This window comes from Excalfactoria chinensis, chromosome 5 (assembly GCF_039878825.1).
Source record: "Excalfactoria chinensis isolate bCotChi1 chromosome 5, bCotChi1.hap2, whole genome shotgun sequence".
Lineage (NCBI taxonomy): Eukaryota > Metazoa > Chordata > Aves > Galliformes > Phasianidae > Excalfactoria > Excalfactoria chinensis.
Genome location: NC_092829.1, coordinates 43,503,475 through 43,526,281, shown reverse-complemented (window position 1 = coordinate 43,526,281; position 22,807 = coordinate 43,503,475). Strand labels below are relative to the sequence as shown.

The 22,807-nt window shown below is 42.3% G+C and overlaps 1 protein-coding gene across 5 annotated transcripts in view; it reads left to right on the top strand.

Moving 5' to 3' along the window:
• LDLRAD3 (low density lipoprotein receptor class A domain containing 3) overlaps positions 1-6,020 on the top strand; it is a 109,441-nt gene extending 103,421 nt beyond the window's left edge. For 3 of the 5 annotated variants that reach the window (XM_072339215.1, XM_072339213.1, XM_072339214.1), the window contains one exon: positions 1,432-6,007. In XM_072339215.1, coding sequence (XP_072195316.1) covers positions 1,432-1,693 — 262 coding nt within the window. In that variant the 3' untranslated portion in view covers positions 1,694-6,007. Of the gene's footprint in view, positions 1-1,431 lie in introns of all 5 variants that reach the window. The other 2 variants (XM_072339211.1, XM_072339212.1) reach the window with 2 other exon arrangements.
• The last annotated feature ends 16,787 nt before the right edge of the window (positions 6,021-22,807 follow it).

The window sequence follows — 22,807 nt, the reverse complement described above, 5'->3', positions numbered from 1 at the left end:
AAAACCGTGTTGCTATTCTGTCAAGTTCACTTGCTTTTATTACCATTGAGGGCATGTAAGGCAAACTTAAGTCATGATCTTAGCATGTGCAGTTGCGGAAGCAGGAGAATGCAAAGAAATGTATAACTTCTCTCATAATATCCCATGCCAGCCTGGAGTCAACATGTGAAAACTGAATTTGTATTTTTTGCCAAAAGCTAGCTGGGTCATAGGACAAATGCCCTGGAGATGAGTGATAAGTATATAATGTGAAGAGGTCTGCATTTCTTGCTTCAAGTAATTGAATAGACCCTCTGCTCTATACCACTTCTCTTTTTACTCAGAGAAGAAAAGAGAAGAACCCTGAAATGGAAAGCTCTGTTCTTTTTTCTTAAGTAACTGAAAGTGCTTTGAAGTTTTGTGGGTGTGTTGATTTTGTATTGGTGACACTGGTTTTATTTGTAGATCATTAACCTTTGTTTTAACCTCTGCCTGTAAAGTCTTTCCAAATAAAATTGCTAGACTGACATCCTTTGTACATAAAAAGGGCATAGTGGGACTTTGATGATCCAGTTTGTTCACTGTCACCCTGTCACCATTCTTTAGTATAATCTCTGGGATCTAGGAATGATAATATAATCATTTACATTCCTATTCTCTGCTGATTTGGCAGCAGCTTACTTGTCTTAATGTCGACATTCATAATAGTGATATCTTTTTCATTACTAAGGACAACTGGATGAACAGCAGTACAGATTGTAATCGCTTCTTACCTGGGCCAGTGCAAACCATCTGCAATTTCAGAACTGATTGCTCCCAATATCTGATATCAATCTGCTAAACCCTTTTATCCCTTTACTTTGTTTTACCATTAGAATCAAAAAACAGTTTTACTGATTCAAGTACCTCATCCTTTCTGTGCCTACTTTGCATACCACATACCAAAGCTGTGCTAAAAAAATGCTTGTGAAGAATTCAGTTCATTATTTATTTGTAGACCATAAGCCATTAATCTTTGTCACTTAGCAGAGGTTTCTTCAGAGCTTTGTGTTCACATCTTTATCTACAGATGCAAATCTGCTGCTTACCTTACTTCTTTTATAGTGCTTTCTCAGGTTGTGTGAAAGTTACACAAGTAAAATTCTTAACTTCTTTGAGGGTGAGCTGAGATTTGCTTGGCAGTGCATGTCCATGAAAATCATTGTGGAGTGCTAAGCAGGAAGTCGTTAGTTCTGTTGCGTCCTGACCAGAAACCTCAGTACCTGGTGATGCTTTGGAGGTTTTGGAATAACGTGAATGACATGGGAAGGTCTGTTTAAGATCATCTGGCAGGTGTGACTGAGTAAGTGCCAAGAAGTACTGCTCATTTTATTCTTTATTGGAAAAAATCTTACGTATGTTTTCCCATGCCATTATTTTCAGTAACCTCTTGCTATGTTATGTATCTTACAGCAGACCACCTTGGTTTGACCTTCCTCCACCCCCTTATTGTTCTGAATCTGAATCCCCTAACCAGCCAGATCTCCCTCCTTACCGGTCTCGGACAGGAAGCGTGGTAAGCACGGACACCCCCATGGCTGGAAGCCCCCAGGGCACCGACAGCGGTTGGACAAGAGATGTCTGTGAGAGCATGGATGGCCACAGAACCCTTCTTGAGAGGACAGCAGATCCAAGTGATTCTTTAGTCAACCATGTTGATGAAAGAGAAGCGTAACTGCTCCAGTGTTTGGGTTGGCAGGAAGAGATTTACTTTTTCTGGGCCAAGTGGGTTAATTTGCTGTTGCTGTAGGGTTCAGACAGATGTGTGCCTGAATGATGACTTGACTTGTGTCCACATTAATTTTTTAACTCTGCATTTTGTGCTCATCAAAAGACAGAGGTGTGAGAACTGAAAGTGGAGTTGCATCAGTTCCTGACAATGTTCCTGCAAGCAGGTTCCAGTTCAGACCAGCAAGAGAAAAAGTGCTATGCCGAAGAACTGATGCACCATATTTCTCAGAATATATACCGTATATGAATGTATATATGTGCATGTGTAATATATACAAACGTTGCACACAAAAGTTATGCCAAGTCTCTCGTTTCTAGACTGCTTCCAGTCCACTGTGAACTGTTCCTTCCCACTACCTGGTGCCAGGTGGTGGTCATTGGAATGTGAAAAAGCAGTCCTTCAGGAGGAAAGCAGCCCAGTGCTAAGCCCACTGGCAGCAGTCAAATTGCAGAAGATGCTGTAGATGGCCCTTCTCTTCCTTGCCAAGAACTTTCTCCTTGTGAATGTAATTTTCGGTTTTAGCTTGTGATGATGCAGCAGCTCTCTAACTGAACAAACAAGTGTTTTTTGTTCTTATTCCTCTGCCTCAGTGCTAGCGTTGAGGCCAGATTTGCATGGATTTTCTCAGGAAAACCACAGAGGTTGGCTTATGTGTCAAACTCCAGGCTGACCATAGAGGCAGTGAAGCTCAACACACCAGTGCAAGACTTCAAATGTGGCAAAACAGCATCACTCTATATGCTTCTTCTTAAGATAAAAAATAAGAATTAAGAAATAACAAGCAAACAAAATCTAAACTTTTTCAGCTACGCCTTCAACAGCACAGCCAGCCTGGAGCTAACATTCATCATGGAAAACTTCTGTATCAATGACTAAGTCAGTTAATTTCTGAAACAGCTGAAGGTGGGGAAGAGGTTTAAGGCTTGTCTGCATATGGATATGTGTGGATACTCATATTTAATACTGTATGTATGTATATACATCGTGAACTGCATAGGCTTAGTTCTCTTTGTACCTGTAGGACTTCAAAATCTTGATGTTTTTCTTATGACATTCTCATTGCTTTTCCTTAATTGTTTGCCATTATTCATTTGGTTCAGACTCTAGTTTCTTCAGATAAACAGAATTACTTTTATCTATTTTGAGTTTTTCTCTCTTTATTTGTCATTAAATAGGCTTTGCTGTTTGATGGAAAAGATTAAAACTACTGCTTTTCCAAACCCCCTGTTTTCTTCCTCCCTGTTTAAGGTAACATCTTTCCCCCAAAGATTAGATGCTCAGGACTCAAGAATTCTTGAATGTGGGTGCAGGTAGTGGAGTTCCAACACATAAAACCGAATTCACTTTGTATTTGTTTTTGTTTGTTTGTTTTATTTCTGTGTCTGGAGTCATCTGTCATGGCATGTGGCAGGCAGGCATCAGATGGACATTAAGGCAGCGGTCCTTCCAGGGCTGAGATGACACAGCAGGGACCCTGTGAAACTGTAGTGCTGATGGTCTTGGTTTTGTTTGGAAATAAATTAACAGCAGCCTTTCCTTATGGGCCTAGGCAGCCTATCCCGATGTGCGCTGAAGAAGATACTGCTTGGTCCTTGTAAAGGAACATACAAGCCGCAGTCATTCCATTCTTGGTGGGAGCTCAAGCAGTATAGTTACACTGCCCTGCATGAAGCAGGACTTGACTAATTAATCAGTCCTTGCAAATTGCTAGGCAGACTGTTGTCATTGTCACTTAAATAGTTGCTCTATGTTTTATGTGGAAGTCAAACTTGAGTATAGCTGACTTGACAGCATATGTGGGCACAGGAATGAGCACCAAACCCTGCTGTCCCACTTGTTGCCTTTGTTTAGGGTTCTGCTCAGCCTTCTGTAAGCAAACAATACGCTATCAGAATTAGCCTTATTTTTCTATTGCAGTTTTTGAAACATTTTATTAGACTTGAGAACTTGCTATTGCAGAGTTTACAGCGGTTTCCTTAGACTTTCATTTTTTCCTGTTTAAGTAGCCTAAAGCTGTATTAGTGATACTAATCATCATGTCCTGTGTAACTTAAGTGGCACACATCCCTCTGGCAAGCCTTCTGTGGGAGACTGTATTTCACATGTCTTCTGACACATAGTATATGCAAACCAAACGTGTTTGCCTTTGGAATCTAAAAAACATTATCTCGCATTGCTAAGAAGTAGGAAAAGAGTGGAAATAGCCTGCTGCTTCTGTCTGTGTCAGTCACTGTTGTTTATGTACATATATATGTATATATAGAAGATATACTTTCAGGTTGTATATATTCGTGTAACTTTTGCATTAAGATAATCCATTTGGACTTCATAAAAATAGGGAAAAAAAAGAAGCATTCTAAATGGTGTGAAATTTTCCCTTCCAGCTAAGGGTGTATTTATCTTTGTATAGGACTCTTTCTGTTTTTAAGCATTCAAGTTATAAAAGGAGATTGTGCCTTTCTGACTGTGTGTTGATTTGGGGAGGCTGTTGTTACATATCACTGTCTAGAGAACCAAAAAGAGAAACAAGACTTGTCTTCCTCTTTGTTGTTAGTTTTGGGGACCACTTTGAGGAGTAGTACAGGGATTCAGTATCTTGTTCCAAAAAGGCATGCTAAAACTTTTAAGGAAGTTTTTCATCTTATTCCAGTTTTCTTGTACCTGTAACAGATTTGCTAGCTGGTTTCTTTGGAAATTGCTGTAGTATCATACTGAAATTGTTTATAACGTGTCACTTCTGGTAGTGTTAGTACAGCACTGTGCTGCATTATTTAGTGGAATCTTTGGAGAAGCGTGGTAGCAACAACTGCACTGATTAAATTAAATATTTCATTGGAAATCCTGCAGTTCCTTCATCTTCGTCTTGTAGGGCTGAAGCTAAACGTTCATGAAGTGCCACGTAGTGGGGCTTCAGTAGCTGGTGAAGTTGGAATTAATCATTCTATTGTTTGAGATTGCTCTTAACCTTTTAATTTGAGGTGCATCCTCCAGGAGCTTTCCTTTATATTTAATGTTTAAACAAATTAATGTTCTTTCGAAGGCCTATTTCTTACACAAGTAAAACAGATTTTTCCGCAGCCAAATTCTGATTCCTGATCTGTATTCAGTGGTGACCACGGTAATGAGTAGTTCCACTAAGAGCGGGGATTAATTAATAGATTTGATTTCAGTAAACCAATTGGAAGAAATGATTGCTCGAGGTAAATAAAGGAATTGGGTTTAGGCTGTTGGAGATGAGATTTGGATCGTTTTTTTAAAGATGGTGTATTTAAATTTCAGAAGTTGTGATTATCTGTAACCTCCGCAGAAGTCAGAGTGCTGTGTATTTTAAAATGAAGCCATTAGCGAGTCTGCTTGATAATAACGTGAAGTTCCTTGTATGGCAAATTACAATTTAGCTCTCTGGTATTGCGCTAATGGAAAACTGACAGTAATGTTTTTAAAAGAGAGCCTGTGAATAATTTCCTCTGCTCTTGCCTACAGTGGCATACATGACAACGCTGTGACTGCATTGCGATTTTTAAGTGAGTCTGCATTGGCTCTTCCTCTCCTTTCAAGTCAAATCAGTTTTATTTACACCACTTCACTTTGATGCAGCTAATGGGGGCCTTGTGATAGATTTAGAAGTTGGGTGGAGGAAAAGAGACGATGACTCTCATTTTAATTAACGCTGCAGCTTGTTAATCTTGTGCTTTACTTTTTAGACATCTTAGAAAAGACAAATGGTTTTAGTAGATAAGGAAAACTATTAATGATGAAAAGGATAGAGGGACACTGCTTCTGAATTCAATTTTTAATGAATATTTAAAATTGTCTAAATGAAGGAAGAATTTAATGCTGTATTTTTAAAAGTGGTGATCAAATGGCAAGTACTGTTCTTAACTGTTGCTCATCGGAAGCTACATGCAGTGCCTGGAACTGAAATTGTGATCAAGTGCTCTTCTTGCAGTTCATACGAGACCCAAAATATGTGATATTAGCACAAGGCTGTATGCACTTGTGGACTAAAGTATGTAACTGCAGAAAGAATTTCAGGACCATGCTGGATTCTGCTTGGAATGTATTCCAATGCAAAACTGTGGCCTTTGTTTGTCCCTTTTGTTACTGGTTTGAGGGTTTTTTCCTGCTTGAAATTAAGACATGTGAGAGCTTTAAAGGAAGCTGTATGTTGAAACCCAACCTTGTCTTAAACTTTTGTAAACTGGATATCCTCAAAAAATGTATTCTGTATTCCTGAATAAAGTTGGTGTTTTAATACTGCTCATAAGTGAAGATGTCCTCTACCTCATGAAGCCTCTCCTGTTTATTACCTCTTTTGTGAGGCTTCATCCATCTGCTCCTGTATACAACGTTTTGTTAATCATTATGAGTTTTAAACACTGTTTTTAAAAAGGAAGTGATACTGGAAACCCACGTGTGTATATATGTATAAAAATATGCTGACATATATGTCTTGCATTTATACTAATGAAAATTGATTTCTTTCTCATCTTCCCACTTAGCTTGTGCTGTCAAAGACAGGCAGCTGAAGCAGCGCTGTTGCATTGCTCTCTGCTCTGTAGCAAAGCTCTCAAGACCTTGGCAGAGGTCGGTGCTCAGCACTGAGTGCTGCACACGCATTTCCATGCTGAGCTACAAGGGCCTTCACCATTACTTTCTACCTCCCTCTTTCCGCCTTCCTCATTTCCACCCCTCACATCCTCAGCACAGCATCCCCTACATCTCCATCTCCTCCACTAACGTGCCAGACGCGTGAGCCAGGATGGCACTGAGACGTTCTACAGAGGATGCATGTCTGGCTGGCAGTCTGGTGGCAGGGAGCTCCCCTGGCTCGTTTCTGATGCCAACTTTGCTGTCATCATGGGAACGCTCAGCCCCACTGGCTCCCCACTTGACATCTGGATCATAGCCTCTCTTCCTGTGGAGGTATGTGGTGAGACGGCCTTCTCAAAGGGATAGTGTTGATAAATACCTTTAATGTTATTAAGTTATTTTGACAAACTAGGAAAAATAGGTCCGAATATTACGTCTGAATATTTCTATCTATGAAGCCATGTAGAGGATCACATATTTTATTTCCATGACTCATCTCCACTCACTACCTTGGCAAAGGCATGTCCATTCTATCTTTCATTATCCCTGTTAATTAAGTCACATACCCTCACCAGAATGCTCAGACAGTAATCTTTGTTTGACACTGGCAGACTGCCCCAAAATAAAGAGCTGTGTATTCAGAATTCACTGCAGCACCACGAGGGAGAGGGATCTGTTGATGCTGCCACAATGCATCCTCTGCGGGAGGGTTGGGGGAAGGGGGGGATGGAAGCTCAGAGCTGATTCATTCAGTCATGTCCCAGCAAGAGCTACGCTCCAGAAATGTTGATTCAGAAGACAGCCGCTTATGAAAACAAATAGCATGCTCTCCAGCTAAGCTCCCTGATTAATCGTTTTTATTCTCTCTGCTTCCAATTTGTTTAAAGACCTTAATTTTTACACCTGAAAAATTAAGTATGCGGTTTATTTCAGCGGTGATTTCACGGTGTCTTTTCTTGACAGTTTGTAGCAGTCTCCAAGTCTTTCAGCCTCAGTTATGTATTGGTGAGAGAGCTAAGAGGCTTTTCACCTTTTGGGGAGCTATAGTCCAAAATGAAATGTTGTTATTACTTGAAGTAAAGGCATCTTCTGTGGAAATTCGCAGCTCTTCAAGCGTACTTTTCTTAGCAAAGTTGAGAGTATGCACATTGCATAAAGCCCTTTGGAAAAGTGCCGTATTGATCTCTAGGGACTTTAATTTTCTGTTTATCCACAAAACAGTGTGAATAACTAAACTGAAATGTGGTGCTCTGCTTCCCAAAATCCCAGCAGTACTCCTTACAGCCATGTTGAGGGAAGTGCTGCAGAGAGCAGGCAGTGCAGTTTTGTGGCCCATCCGGCCCTTATTGTTTCTGTGGAAATGCACCCAAAGTGGTTCAGTGTTACAGTTGCTTTGGTAATGGATACCGTGGGGAAGACTTCTTTCACTGAGAATTGATTTGGGACCATCAGTTCCTGTACTCTTCCAACAACTGCTATCCAGGTACGTACTTTTTTCAGTAGTTCTCATGTGAGGTTAATTCATACCAGTCATCTTAAAGTAAAAATTGAAAAAAAGAAAAAAAAAGAAGTACCTCATTCCTTGATATCACAGCCTGCAACTCCTTCAGATTTAAACCATGTTCATTCCTCAGTACAAAAGCACAAGAGACTTCATCTGTGTAAGAACAGTAGGGGTAATAGTCAGTTTGATCCCAAACAGCTCTTTTCTAGAACAGCATTCTGTCAGTGTCAGCTTGATGGAATGAGTGAGTGGTCTATCACAGTTATTTGGAATACTTTCTGTTTCCTTGACAAATGCTAGTCATGTCACAGCACAGTGATGAAGAAGTATGATGTTGTTTTTGACAGTAGATTTTTCTTCTCATTTGTTTGTGACAGGGTTATCTTAGAAAATGCTGTTTGCTCAACAATGCATTCAAATAGCTCTTGCTTGCGCAGCTTTGGAGTAGGAGAAGGAATATAAGGTTTGTTAGTTGAAACAGGCGTAAGCTATGGAAGTCTTACACTTCCGTGCTAGTAACTCTTAGGAAAGAGGAGAGACCTAAATTTTTCACATCAGAGATAATTTTATCACTTGTCGCTGCTGAATATGAGATGAGAGACCCAGAATTTACTGCTCAGTACTTTCCAGAGAGAAACAATGTTCTTCATACGGCCTTTGCTGTATACCACGGTCACTTGTAGCATCATGGATCTGCTTACTGAGGATATTATGATCCAAGTCACAAGGAATTATCTGGGTACGTCTGAGGTGATTTCTTCACAATGGAGAAGGCTGCTTTTCTAGTGTGTTGTTTTATGTGGAATGATTTTTTCCCCCTACTTTTGATGAAAACTGGTGCTTCCAACTCGATTTGTTTCTATGTTCCACCCGTTGTACCTGAAGAAAAAAATATTTAAATGCTGCACGGTAAATGTGTTTGCAAACTTAGGAAATGTCATTGATAATTGGCTGTTCCTTTGCTGGTTTCTGTTTACCCGAATGTGATGCAAAGGCAAAAGCTGTATTTATTGTTATCCCTTGGTAGGCTGTGCAGAGCAGAGCAGTTAGCAGAACCAATGAATTATCCAGAGTGGATTTAGAGAATGCTCTGCTTCAGAGGTAATGGAGCTGGCTTTAATACCTGCTTTCAAGGTGTTGCATTAGATATGCTGGTTCAGGCATGGATTATGTAGATAATGACATAACTGAGCTTCTGCAGAAATAAAAGAACATGCCCGCCTGAGAGATGCAGCAGATGTTCATTAGTGAAGCCAGTCTCCAGAAACTGCCAGGCCAGGCTTGGAAGTTCCTGCACCGTGAGCCCCAGTGGGCCTGATGCCGAAACTGCAGTCACAGCTAAAAGGAATGACAGTTGGGGTTTCTGAAGCACAAGTTGGTCTGTCTGGTATCTGACACCTGAAATATGTGAATGTGGAATGATAGTCACCTTCCTTCGGGAAGACAGACAGAAATCATTTGTTTTGTTGAGGTTGTGTTTCTCAAGTAGCTAACCACTGTGGTTACTCTTAAAAGCTAACTCTTCTTCCTTTTTCTTCATTGCAGGGGCAGGAAGAAGATTTGCACTGCTTTGTGAGTGAGAACACCTGAAACACAGATAGATACCAAGATTAGTTTTAGAAATGACAGAACTGTCATCTTCCAAGATGCAGCCTCCTGACCATTGGGAAGTACTGTCTTACCCATCTATTTAGAATCTGCTGAATCCATTCGATTTTGCTTGCACATTTAAGGAAAAAGACAAAGGAGAGTCTGTACCTGCAGGTAACTCTTTCAAGTTCTCTTCTTGTTTTGTAAAAATTAGGGCAGCAGTAGAAGCAAAGATTTGAATTCCATATTTTCTTCTAACCTCTAGGTACTTGTTTGCATTATTTATGTTTGCGGACTTACTGAATTCTGTATAGCTCAGTGTGTGGAGGCTTCTGCTCTACAGTAAGTTTCCATTTAATCTCAAGCAGGTATTTCTATAGATTTCCACAGGTTAACAAATATGTGGCCTGTGAATGTCTCCCAGAAAGGAGCCAAGGTGTATTGAAAGTGGTTGCCGTAAGTAACGCTAGTGTAAAGATGCAGCTTACCAGTTGTGTGTGTCTTCACACTGGGGGTAGGGGTAAGGATGTGGGGCTGTAGGAACACCTTGTCAGGTAACTGACACTGTGCTTTTTTGCTTTACACAGTTGGGAACAGAGCAGGGAGAGGTAGGAACAAGAAGCATCGTTTTCAGCCTGAGCATATAAGTAGCCCAAAGTGATATGGGAAACTACAGAGAGGAGAGAGAGCAACCTGTCTGCCTTTTATGCTGACATTTGAAAAATGATCTTGAGATAGTGCTTTGAAGGTGATTTGGTAATATTACTTAAGGAAAAGAAGAAAGTCCCCACTTTCTTTCCTCAATACTAGTATTGAGAATGAGAACACTAACGTGGGGGAGACTGATTTTAAATGATTTCTGGATGTTTTTTTCTTCCTTTGAAAATGTAGGCAAAGTTAATTATGGAATGGCATCAGTATCTGATCTGAAGCAGGCGCTTTCATCTCACCTCTTGCTTTTAAAATCACCGTGCTCTTATCTCTGCTCAGAGGAAGGGGTGTGGAGGGAGAGCCCTGGTGCTCTTCTGGTCTAGATGAATGGGATACCTTGCAAAAGCAAGGCCATTAAAGACTGCCAGCAAAAAACTAATAGGAGTTTAGGAGCTAATTTCCTATGGTTGTGGTGACCACAGGAAGAAAGAAATCCGTGGTCTGCAAAAGACAAAGAAAAACCATAAAAATTTAATGAGCCCAACTAGTGTAATACTGTACTAAATATGCTCAGCTTTGAAGGCAGTGGAAGCAGACAGGATCTAGGAGATGTGATGGGTGTTTCCCCTAATGTCCACTGACAGCCTCAGTCATACGTTAACCCTTCCTTTTGTTAAACAAGCCTAAGTTGCAATTGTTAATCATTATTAAGGGCCTACCCCTATGCTGACAGCATTTTTTGTATAAATCTGATAAAGTAACCAGAGGAGCTCTGTTCCTAGCATAGAAAAGCTTGGCTCACAGCAGTGTGAGCTTTGGGCAGGTGCCTCATGTGGGGAAGAGGCATGGAGCTGTCACACCTTAATGCAAGGTCTTATGGGGACAAGTATCTGGCTGGGGTGATGGGAAGGAAGGGCTGCTGGCTGCTGGTCACAGCATGGCAGAAATGGCCTTCGCCTTTGGTTTTTCCTTGGGGGCATGTGGCGAGAGCCTGGGTGGCCTGGGAGCTGCCATAGGCATTGGTGTGTCAGGGAGGGCCCTGTGGAGCAGCCAGCTGTGAGGCCCCATGCTTAGACTTGTGGTATGCCATGATACCAGCAGCTTGTGATGTTGGCCTTGATGTCTGAGTTACTTGAGGATTTCACATTGTTTTGAAGAAGTGGGGGGAATAAGATTATGTCACATTAAGGCTTTGACATCACCTAAGAAAAGCTTGGAGCTCTTACTGTTAAGCATGAGGTCTCATCAGGAACCGAGTGTGTTCCTGATGTGTTCTCTCTGCAGAGTGGCTGACTTGCTGCCATCAGCTGAGGGGTGCCTGCAAGGGGCCTCTGAGGGGCAGCGAGGGCTTCTCCCCACTGCTTTCAACTGCTAGGGAGATGTCATGGAGTCTGTCTGCCCTGGTTTCTGTTTAGTCTGAGAGCTTACCGGAGGGGCCCTGAAGCATTACTTGTCCTATTGGCACCTCTGGATAGATCTCTTCTGTCAGCTTCGTGTGGTGCTGGCCTTTGGTGAGGAGCTGGTGCTTTAGTGCACAGAGTCTGAGGACTGCAGCCTGCCCTCGCTGTCCTGTTACATCTGCCCACCTGGCTGCTTAGCATTTAGAAGGCCATTCAAGCAGTTAAACATCATCGCTGAAGTTTGCTGGGAACAGTTATATTGCTGTTGGGAATGAGATGGTCTTGTATGAGTTTTGTCCCTGAGCTTGCAACCAAGGGAGCCGGTCTGGGTTTCTGCTCTGCTGCAGTTTGACTACCTGCTGGGCTTTCCTGTCCCACCAGAGATTTCCTGTCTCTAACATCTTTTGGTGGCCAGTGGGAATAGGCAAGTAAGTGTCTTTTTGGAGGCAGCAGGTTGGAGAAGTCTCTCCCTAGAAGTACATCAGCAGTGGCTTGGTAACACCTGGCTTTCCCAGGAGTTGAGTTGAGGCACCACTTACCCTTTATTAATGCAGTGATTTTTTTTGTAGTAAGTGGCCCGTGCAGATAGAAGTAATAGTGTACTTCTCTGTAAGACTGGATTCATGCAAATTATCAGTCTATTACTTACAGTGTGTTTATGTTTTTCAAGTGTCTTGTTGTATCCAGTAGGAAATTACAGCTTTGGCTGTGGTCTGGTGAGTCTAGGAGTCACAGCCTAAGGAAGAACCTTTCAAATCCAGGATCTAAAACAATAAAACATCCAAGATGGTTACTGCCGAGTTAATGACCCAGTGAAGAAACAAATCACTGTGTGCCACTTCATGCTTCTCATCTGCCTGATCTCTTCTTTTTCCCAGCAGTCATGCTGCCCTCTTCTCACACACTAATCAAATGCAATCCAATATAATCAAATGCAATGCAATAGTCTCCTTTTCCTTCTCAGGCTAGGCTTATTTTTAATCCTGTGCTACAGAACAAGGGGGCACACAGACATGAAGCTGAATTCATTGCTCTCCCTCTGGGTCAACAAGAAACGACTCAGATCTTTTCCTAGATCAATGAGTTGCTATCATGTCCCAACAACTTTGCATTCCCTGGGAGTGATGTGAAAAATGAACCTTTGTCTTCTGTGTGGCACTGGCACTGTGGCTGAAAAACGCTCCCCTCATTAAGCTTGCTTATTTTATGGCAATGTGTATTTTTCTGTATCAGCTGTATGATGGCCCTCTCATTAATCAAACATGGGCTGGCCTGTGAACTGCTAACTGTGAGCAATCTCTGCTAGATTTTACCCCAGTGAAGGGGGGACAGAAGGGGATGGTTATTCTGGGGTGGTGAGCATTAACAACATGTTCCTTTGCTGAGTGTTGAGCGCTCAGATAAATAAGTGAGCTGATCCAGGATTAGCCTGGCTGTTTAACAGCCTGTCTTTGAAATGCGGGAAGCATTTACTCTTGTTCCTCTGCAAGAAGACTAGTGATTCTCAGATAAAGGTAAAAGAGAAGGGAAAAGAATCAAGAAATCGGCTCTTGCTCATTTTAGACCAGTTTCTGAAAAACGCTGCAGAAAATCATCATTTTCCAATTGATTACGTTGATTCCAAGGCTTCTAATTTTTGAATGTTGAATGCCCTGCTAAATACACGCTGCTCAAGTGAGACTGCTAATGAAACAAACAGATGGTGATCTGAATAGAGTAAAAGGACATAATAAAGATGTGCTTTGAAATAGCCAGACAGAGCAAATTGCACGGGAGACTGGGGAAAAGAAAGTGATGAAAAACTGAGAACAAACCATTACTGGTATTCATGTTATTCACCAAGTGGATCAGCGTGCAAGTGGGAAGGTGTTTGATTATCTTCCATTATATGATCTTCAAGAAAAGCCAAAAGAGCCATTTTTTTTTCTTTGCTGAAAATGTTGGGGGTGATAGATGGGAAATCAGAGTCCTGATGAAGCACAGGGGCCAGGCAGTGCCTGTGCATCTCATTGCTGCCTTGAGGGCTGTGTGTATCAGCAGTGACATTTGTTTGCTTTCTATTTTGAGCGTCACCTGAGGGGAGGAAAGAAAAAACAAAGCAAAAATTCCCACCCTAATTTTGTTTGCTTCTTTCCCAAACTAACACAACTTGAAATGCGCTAGAGGTTCTGGGAGGCCTGGGGCAGATGCTAAAATTGTGACCCTCAGAATATTGGGCTGTGTTGTAGCAAGCAGAATATCCTTCTCCCCCAGTCAAGAAAAGGGCTGGCAGAGGACTGGCTGCTGGGCTGCCCGCCTTGTTCACTGCTCTGATTCTACTCCCTCTGCAGCTTTGCTGGGCCACCTGTGCTCTGTGCTAGCAGGCTGGCTTGTGCTGCACCTTGGTCTTTCAGTCAAGATTTATAGGCCGCTGTGAAGTAGGGTGACAGGAAGAAATAATTTATTTACTTCGGGTCTGAAGTAAAAACAAATAGTGGGATGTGTCCTAAAACAGCAGGCTACTGCAAGACATGTCAGTGGGAAGCCCATGAGAATGCTCTTGCTGCTCATCCCAGGGGTCGTGCTGCAGCCATGGAGCATCCCCTTTATACCACTTTCTCCATCCCAGATCATTGCAGCCTACTTGGCTGACCCATACTGTGGTGCTGGAAGCAATTAGCTGATGAGCACTTTGGGGAGCTAAAAGTTATTCACTTTGGACTGAGATGAAAATCTTTAGGATGGAAAGTGAGGAAGTGACACCTTTGTGTCAGGCCTAGCTCCTAAAACTAGGAAAGGAGTGAGTTTTAGAAGTAGGCTTAGCAATGGATTAACCCATGCCCTCATCTGCACTCGACTACACAGAAGTAACAAGAAAATCAATATCCAAGGCACGCACATCTCCAAAGCTTTGGTATTTCAGCATCTGACGTTCTGGTGTTTCCAGTAAAAATTAATTGTTCTCTGCTGTCAGCTGTAGAGTCTCCGCTGCTCCCTCATTAGCACACAGCCAAATGCTTCTCTCTTCTATCATGCAGGATTGGGAATCTGTTTGATTTGCTTGGTTTTTGTTTGCTGTGAACAAAACCGTTTCTTGTTTCTGTGATTGTACCCCAAAGGGCAGAAGGCAGCAAAGCTGCGCTCAGCATCTCCGTGCTCATCAAAGGACTGATCTGCAGCCTGTCTGTGGGCCTTGCGCCTTCCTTTGCTGTATGGTGAATTCCCAGGCTTCCTCCTGCACCCTTTTCTCTAATCATTAAAATTGTTATGATCGTGTCTCCCACAGCAGAAATAAATAGAGCCATGGGTCCCCTGATGGCCCAGCTTGCTGTGGCTCATTTTGTGCCAAAACAATTGTGGCAGCTGCTCAGTCTCACAGAGAAATGTCAGTATTAGGTTGTGCCTTCTGCTGGGTTTATGGAATAATAAATATGTGACTTAAGAGCAAATTCCTCTTGGGCAGATACATGTTAAGTCTTCAGCATGTGCACCCACTGCTGTCTCTGGAGTGAACTGTTGCCGTGTCCAGCGCAGGAAGAATGATACAATGCGAGAGTTCTTTGATGCTTCTACCGCTCCATTATTACAGTGTCCATATATACACCATACATACAATCAGGTAAGGAATACAGTCATCAAGCAACCTGTTTTCTGCTAGTATAGAAGGCTATTCTTGTATTAGACCTTGGGACAGGTCAGCACACACTCCTGCTCTTACGTGCTCCTTGCACGCAGTGTAACTGATTTCAGTCCTGTCCCTTCTGGCATTTGCCCAAGGTGGTGTTCCACCCACTCTTCCACAACCAGACCCCAGCTGCTGACCTGAACCTTGTCGTGCTTTGATCCTTAAGATTAATATCATGCATTGTTTTTCCTTTATGTTACTTCACTATGCTTTGATCATATATTGTTTTTCTTTTATGTTAGTTTATTATGCTTAAGTATTTTAATTAAGAAACCAGCTGTCCCTCGGCATAGCTATATTTCCCAATTTTTTTGTTCAAATCAATGGGGCAATGACTAAGGCAGTCATTGGTGGAGCAGGCAGTGAGGGTTCTGTCTTTGCCTTTGGGATTGCTGTTGCATTTTTGTTGAGTTATCATTGATCACCAGGTACTCCATCTGTGGAATTGGGTTGAAGGACTGGTCTTTCCAGCTCATGATATGGCTTAAGAGACAACACAGGAATCCATAGAGGACCTGAGGGAGACAGAACACATACATACATTCTTCCCCATCTTAATAAAGATACAGGCTAAGCTGACCTTTAAACAATACTTTCAGATAGGGGACTTGTAATGTTTGCTGCTTAAAGCGATTCTTAATCACAGGGAATCCATGATCATCACAGTTTAAAAATTTAAAGTAAATACTGTATTGTTGAGATTATATTCTCCCTTTTTTGTTTAAGTAACATTATTTTCAGGCTTGCGCGCAAGTGTTCCACAATACTTTGGCCCTGAGGATTATGTGGAATGCCAAATGCATGTGACACAGATCATTGTTGTAAAAACAGCTTTACCCCTTCTGATTTATAGCCAGGTCCTTGGTCTGTTTATACGATTCTTGGCAGTTCCATTGTCGTGAAACAGACCAGTGTCTGCATACACGAGTTGCCTTTTCACCAGGTAGTGCAGAGGCACAAATGTATTTAGAAAACATATAAACCACAACATGCATGTATTTTAGTTCTCCAAACTCCAAAGCGTGTGACATCCCTCTGCCACACGTCATTAGGATCTAACCCCCGAGCGTTAACCCTTGAAGGGACACTGGTACCGAACCTTTGATGATCTACACAAGCTCTGAGAATGTCTGTTGCTTGTAAGCACCTCAAATCAAACTGTTTCTGTAGGCAGCAAGCGGTTTGATGCAAAAAGGAGTTAGACACAACTGCCATCTGAAATCGTGTGGTCGTTACATTTAAACTGTAGTTTGATGCTAATCTATCTGCAACCTCATCTGCTTCTGTTATGGTTCCTGGGAGGACAGAATGTAATCACACATGCATAATAAATACATTTGATGTCCTACTCTGTGGATTAGCCCTTATGAAAAGCAACACGTTTAATGAAGTTTTATCGTCAGTTTTTCAGTGCACATTACAATTCCGACTGCATATTGTGAGTCCGATACTATGTTCAAATCCCTTTCTGGAAATGCCTGTAGAGCCATCTGAATAGTTTCCAATTCAGCCTTTTGAGTTGATGCATATCCTGATCTTCTAATATATTTCTAGATGTCTCCTTCCCTCCACCAGACCACTCCCTGTCCTGTTTTTGATGAACTGTCAATGAAGACTGTTAGTACATCTTTGATGGGTGTCTATAAAAACTGTACATTTAAGTGTTAGAGGTGGGTCCTCGCTGGAGTGCAACAGCTTATGAGTGTAGACTCAATTTCTCCTAAAAAAAATTGGCCATTGAACACTGAGTGGATCTACTGTTATGATGCAACTGACCCTATTGCTCCCTATTAAGAGGCATGTGAATGATATCAGGATCATTCTTTGTCTTTCAGATCCTTCTGTGCTTAACAGTGCCTGACTGCTGGGGGGGCTACCAAACCCCTACTCCAGATACTGAAGCTGCAACAAGGGCCAAAGGTCACTGTAAGAGCCATTAGTTTTCATTTATAATTTTAATGTTGGCTCCTGTATCTATTAGGCCTGTCATGTTCTTACCATTCACTGTTACCAATAATGTGGGTCGATTCTGTGATAGTGTCATTGTCCAGTTTACCATATTGTCTGAAATGCTTCCAGATGCACCTGTTTCTCAGGGCCAATTAATGACTTCGGATACTCAGTAAGGACACAGCTGACCAATACATGAGCCCTTGGGTAAGTGGTGGAAACCTTGGGGTCAGGTCACCATGACCATTACCATCCCAGTAGAGTCCAAATCAATCACTTCCAGGAGTACAAACTGCTGTAGTTGTACTGGATATTCCCAGTACCAACCCCATTGTTCCATCTGGGAGGGGACCAAATACCACAGTGTCAAGTGTGTAGACCTTCCCTGATTCCTGGAAATTTACTTCTGAGGTAATCATAAGGTTGAGTCCTGTGCTCCCTGCTGTGGATGCTGCTAAGTCCACGATGGTACCTTTCCCTTGGGGTTCATCACAAAATCACAGAATAAGAATCAGATAAGTACGCTTGCACTCTGTCTCTGGGGGATATGAGACTACATGGGATTTTTTGGAGCGCAGGTCCTCCTGCCTATCTGATTTCCTGAAAGAGGTCTGCCACTCTTTTCATATTTAGATTTACACTGATTAGCCCAGTGATATCCTTTCTCACAGGCTGGATGTGACTCTCTAGATCAATTTCCAGATATCTTCTCTGGGAAGCTTTTTTTTTAGTAATATCCATAATCTCTGCAATTAAAACATACTTTATTTTTGACACATTGTTGTTGCTATTGTATTGCAGCAGCCAACACAGTTGTCTTATGAGATTCTGTACCAATATTCTGACATGCTTTAACATATTTACTTACTGCTCTGGCTTTTACTCTCAGCAGAATGAGAACTGCCTGGCAATCTGAATTGACATTTTCACGTGCCAGTTGTAAAAGAAGCATTCCTGCAGCCTCTGGGTTATCACTTTACCTAGAAATGGCAGCTTGAAATCTGTGAACCAGTGACATAAAGGGTCTTGTATTTTTGCAAAAGGCTCCCACCAGGTTTCTGAGTCAGGGACCCCTTTCCATGCCTTTAAAGCTGGGTCTGTAGCTTGAGAGAGTAACCTCTGATCCTGCCTGGCCTGTTGTCAGGCGTTAGAGAAATGACCCCTTCCAAGTAATGTATTAGCCTTAATAAGGTCTTGATCATTCGAATTTTGTACAGCTTCTGTATCACTTAGTGAGAATATTCTATTTGCCTAACAGCATATTGTGCTGACTTCAGGGCTGTTTTTACCAACAGTTTCTAATTCCAGAGAGTCATGAGATATTCGTTCCCCACTGATTCTAATATCCCTAATGTAAAGTGCTTCTTAAGCCTGTTCTCCTTTATATTGTTTTCTAGCTCTTTAAGTATAAGGGAATTCTTCATGCTGTGGAGGTTGCCATTCTCTGTATATTGCAGGAGAAGCACTAAGATCTCCTGCTGCAACAGATTCCTTCATGTGTTTCTGAATTGTGGAGGAAAAGGCCTATGTTCCCCCAGATCTATGACTGGGGGTGGTATTGGGAGACATGTTGGAGGTAACGTTTCTATCCTAAGCATTGGTTATGATGGTAGCAGAGGGGCTTGAGGAAAACTGTAAGGTTTTAATTTTTCTGGTACTTTATTGGGTGATATTTCTGTCTACATCTCAATTTCCTTCTGTTCAGATTCACACTCTTTTTCTTGCATGGTAGGTTTTTTTCTGCAAAGGCTTAAGAGCAATGTATGATATATTCCATGTTAGCAAATCCTGCTCAGGTATGGAGAACCCTCACTCCGTTCTGGTAGTAAAATGTTCTCCTACCCTTTTCCATATATCAATATATGTTCCTTCTAAAATAAACCAATTACAATGTTCTTTTTCCATTATCAGAGGAAAAAGAAGCTGAATAGTCCTTCCCATAGCTTAAAATAGGCAGCTTGTGAGATCGGCTTCAAAATTTGTACATATAAGTACTACTGTTTAGTCATAGCCTGACTCATAGTAGACTGCTCTGGGAATTTTCCTGCTGAGATACTGGAAGTCCCCTGATTCACTCCTTATTTTATAAGTCCAGACTTACCCTCCATTGAGCTGTCTGTCATCTGTCACCCTGAAGTCGAAGACTGAGCTCCTCATACAGGACACCAATTGCCTCATCCAGCGCAGGAAGAATGATACGATGAGAGAGTTCTTTGATGCTTCTACCGCTCCATTATTACAGTGTCCATATATACACCATACATACAATCAGGTAAGGAATACAATCATCAAGCAACCTGTTTTCTGCTAGTCTAGAAGACTATTCTTATATTAGACCTTGGGACAGGTCAGCACACACTCCTGTTCTTACGTGCTCCTTGCACGCAGTGTGACTGATTTCAGTCCTGTCCCTTCTGGCATTTGCCCAAGGTGGTGTTCCACCCACTCTTCCACAACCAGACCCCAGCTGCTGACCTGACCCTTGTCGTGCTTTGATCCTTAAGATTAATATCATACATTGTTTTTCCTTTATGTTAGTTTGTTTTGCTTAACTATTTTAATTAAGAAACCAGCCATCTCTCAGCGCTGCTACAAACTGAGGCAACAGCCATCAGTAAGGCTCTGTGTTACTAGAGGGTATGTAAAAGCTTACATTGTATGCCATGATCTTGAGGACAAAAGCTGGGCATATTTAAATGTCTAGTAGCCATCAACTAGTTTTACTAATAGGTGTTGCTACTTTTTGGGAAACAGTAGGTTATCATCACAATATTGGATAAAAATGAATTTTGCCCTTAAAATGCTTCTGGTTCGCCACCTCTGAGAGTTGTGAAACCTCCAGGTAATGTGATGTGAGGCTTTATTTGGTTTTATTGTCTGGGCTTTCCTAGAAGTTTGTATGTGGTGCATTGGCTTTTGACTTCTTTAACCTCATTTAAGCTAGCCTTGCGCAGACTAACTTTTCTGTGGCTTTCTAGGGCCATTGCAAAGGGATGGGGCCAGCCAGAAGGACTCCTGCACAGCTAGGAGATATCCTCCTTTCCAGAGGTGTTCTGCATGGCCGCCTGAGGACGTGTAGCCACTCTCCAGGACATCAGGTGAGAAGGAGCCTCTGAAATGCAGAGAAGAGTACATCTAACTGAGATAAAAGGTTGGAAGGTTTCTACAGCACATGGCTGAGGCAAGCAGAGTAAATCACTCAGTTTCTGCGCGTTCTTGGTTCTTCTCTGTGAAACTGTCTCATCTCTCCACCTTTGACAAGAGGTGTTTGTTAGCAGTTATGTGAAACACAGGTTAAAACATGATAGCTCCTGTTTGTAAACCCTGTTGTGTTTTTGGAAAGTTTGGAAAAGAAACAGTTCAGGTTGCACCCCAGTTCTAACTCACGGGATGCAGCAGTTAGTGTCAAAGTGGAGAGAGCATTGTTAATGAGGTGGTTATGACTAGTGGTGTTTCACAGGGCCTTTTAAGCAGCCTCAGGTGCTACAAGAGGAGACATGAGAGAGAACTTCAAACATGTAAATGGCTGCTGAAAAAGAGGGAGAGGATCATTTGTTCTTGCACCATCTGGATGGGATGAGTAGTAGTTGGCTAAGAATTCAGATGTAGGCTGGACTGTAGGAAACGTGCCTTTGTAAAGAAGAAAAACTATTAAAAAAAAAATAGAAGGGCACAGGCGTGGGAAATGTCTAGTTCCAGCTCAGAGCTGTCAGAAGTGATGTATCAGCCTCCTACTGCAATTGAGCTATGGTGACCATCCCCACAGCTTTCTGCAAGTTGTGATATGGAGAGATCACACTCATTCATTGACCCTGTCCTTGTGGTTCATCTGCTGTGGAGTCATACGTGGAGAGACTGTTGTGGTTTTTTGCTGTTGTCTCTGAACTTTGCTTTACTTCATGCCTTTTGGCTTATGGTGTGGAAAAAGGAGAACTCTCTAAGCAAACTTACAGTAACTTTGAGCAGTTTCTAGGCTGTGACATGCAGGCAGCTGTTTATTTATAAGGGAAGTTATGCAGACATGGTAAGGAGTTGGCCGTTGACCCTTGCATAGTGTTGTAATAAATGGTGATGGAGGAAGGATAGGAAAAAAAATCAAAGCGTCTTTACTTCAAAGGCAGGGAGAGAAGCTGCAATTAACATGGTCAGATGTGGGAAATTCAGCAGGGGAGAGCCAGTACCAGAATTTGCACTGATGTCCCCCCATCCAGACCCTATCAATCTTACTAGGGAATTTGACAGATGAGGAAAGTCAAAGAGCAGCTGAGGGATTCTGAAATCAAAGGACTTTGAAAGCTGGATCAGAGAATGGAGCTCTATTTTCCCATCTGCTTTGAATTTATTGTTGCTAATGAGGAAGCAGCCTCTGGTCTGAGTGAACATGTTGGACCAGGGGGGTCATTTGACATTTCCATCACATTCAAAAGCGGTATCAGGGGACTTCTTCTCCAAGTTAACCTTTTCACTACCAAGCCCACACGAATGAGCAATTTAGAGACAGTGAAAGGGGAAAATATGTCGACTTCTTTCAAGTTGGCCAAAGACGCTGTTCGGATTCCCAAACCACAGGGTTCTGTTTGGCTGTGTATCTGTTTCTTCTGCTTTGTTGCTGGTGTTCGCCATGGTTGGTCTTTTTCTGCGGTGCCAGAGCAGCTGTGAATCTAAGACCTGCAGGTACTTTTGCTCTGTAATATGCTCTTTGTGTATAAAGCTGGAACTGGTTCAGGCCACCATGCATGTATACGTGTGTCCCCTTCAGTTGGATGCTGTCCGTATAAGCAGAGGTTATGTGTCAGGGGCAGACCTCTCTCCGCTAGCCTCCTTGCTGTTTTCTAAGCAGCAGATATTGCATAGCATTTGAGGATAGAAGCAAATGAGAAAGTAGGCTGATGTGAGGCAAGGCTTGGAGTTCTAACAGGAGGCCTTTTGCAACCCATCAGAGTTGATCTTGAAATTAGTTGTTTTGAATACCAGACACTGACCTACCTCCCTATCCCATGTTCCCTAAAACTTTTCAGTGTTTCCTGACCTTTGCTGTCCACTAATGTTGGTGCCATCATGTTTGATCTTCTCTGGTTCGTTCTGATAAAGATGAACACGCAGCGGCCAGAGCCTAGAGCTGCGGGGAACTGCTTTTGGAGGCTGTGATCCTGCCTAGGACTGAGCCAATTGTTGCTCCAGGCTGAAACTCACCTGCAGGGCAGGATCACTCACAGATGTTCAGCCTCGGACTGAGCATGCAAGGCAAAGTGCTGGTGAGAGCTGAGTCTCTGACTCAGATCTGAGGGGCTTGTCTGTGCAGGCCAAGAAGCTTCTGTTGCAACAGGAGCTCAGTGGCTTGCATTGTGAATTCCGTCTCTTCTTTCGAGTACTGCAGAGCTCTGACCTTGATAAAATGTTAAAATAGATGATGGTTGCAAAAATTAGATCAGGGCTTGAGTTTGGAAACTCATGTGAATCCTTCTCTTGCAAAACATTTTAAGATAGCTTGCAATGATACAGATCAGCCCCAAATCTTCAGAAGGGGGCACGGTATGTTCTTAACCTCTGCATTTCCAGCTGGACAGGTCCTGTCTGAATGAGGTGTGTCGGAGTCAGGCTCTTGCCTTTAATTTTGAGAGACAAAAGAGGCTTCCCAGGTTTTTTGATTCTCTCTGGCTCCCTCTTCTGAAAACACTGTGGAATATTCTGTATGACAATTAAAT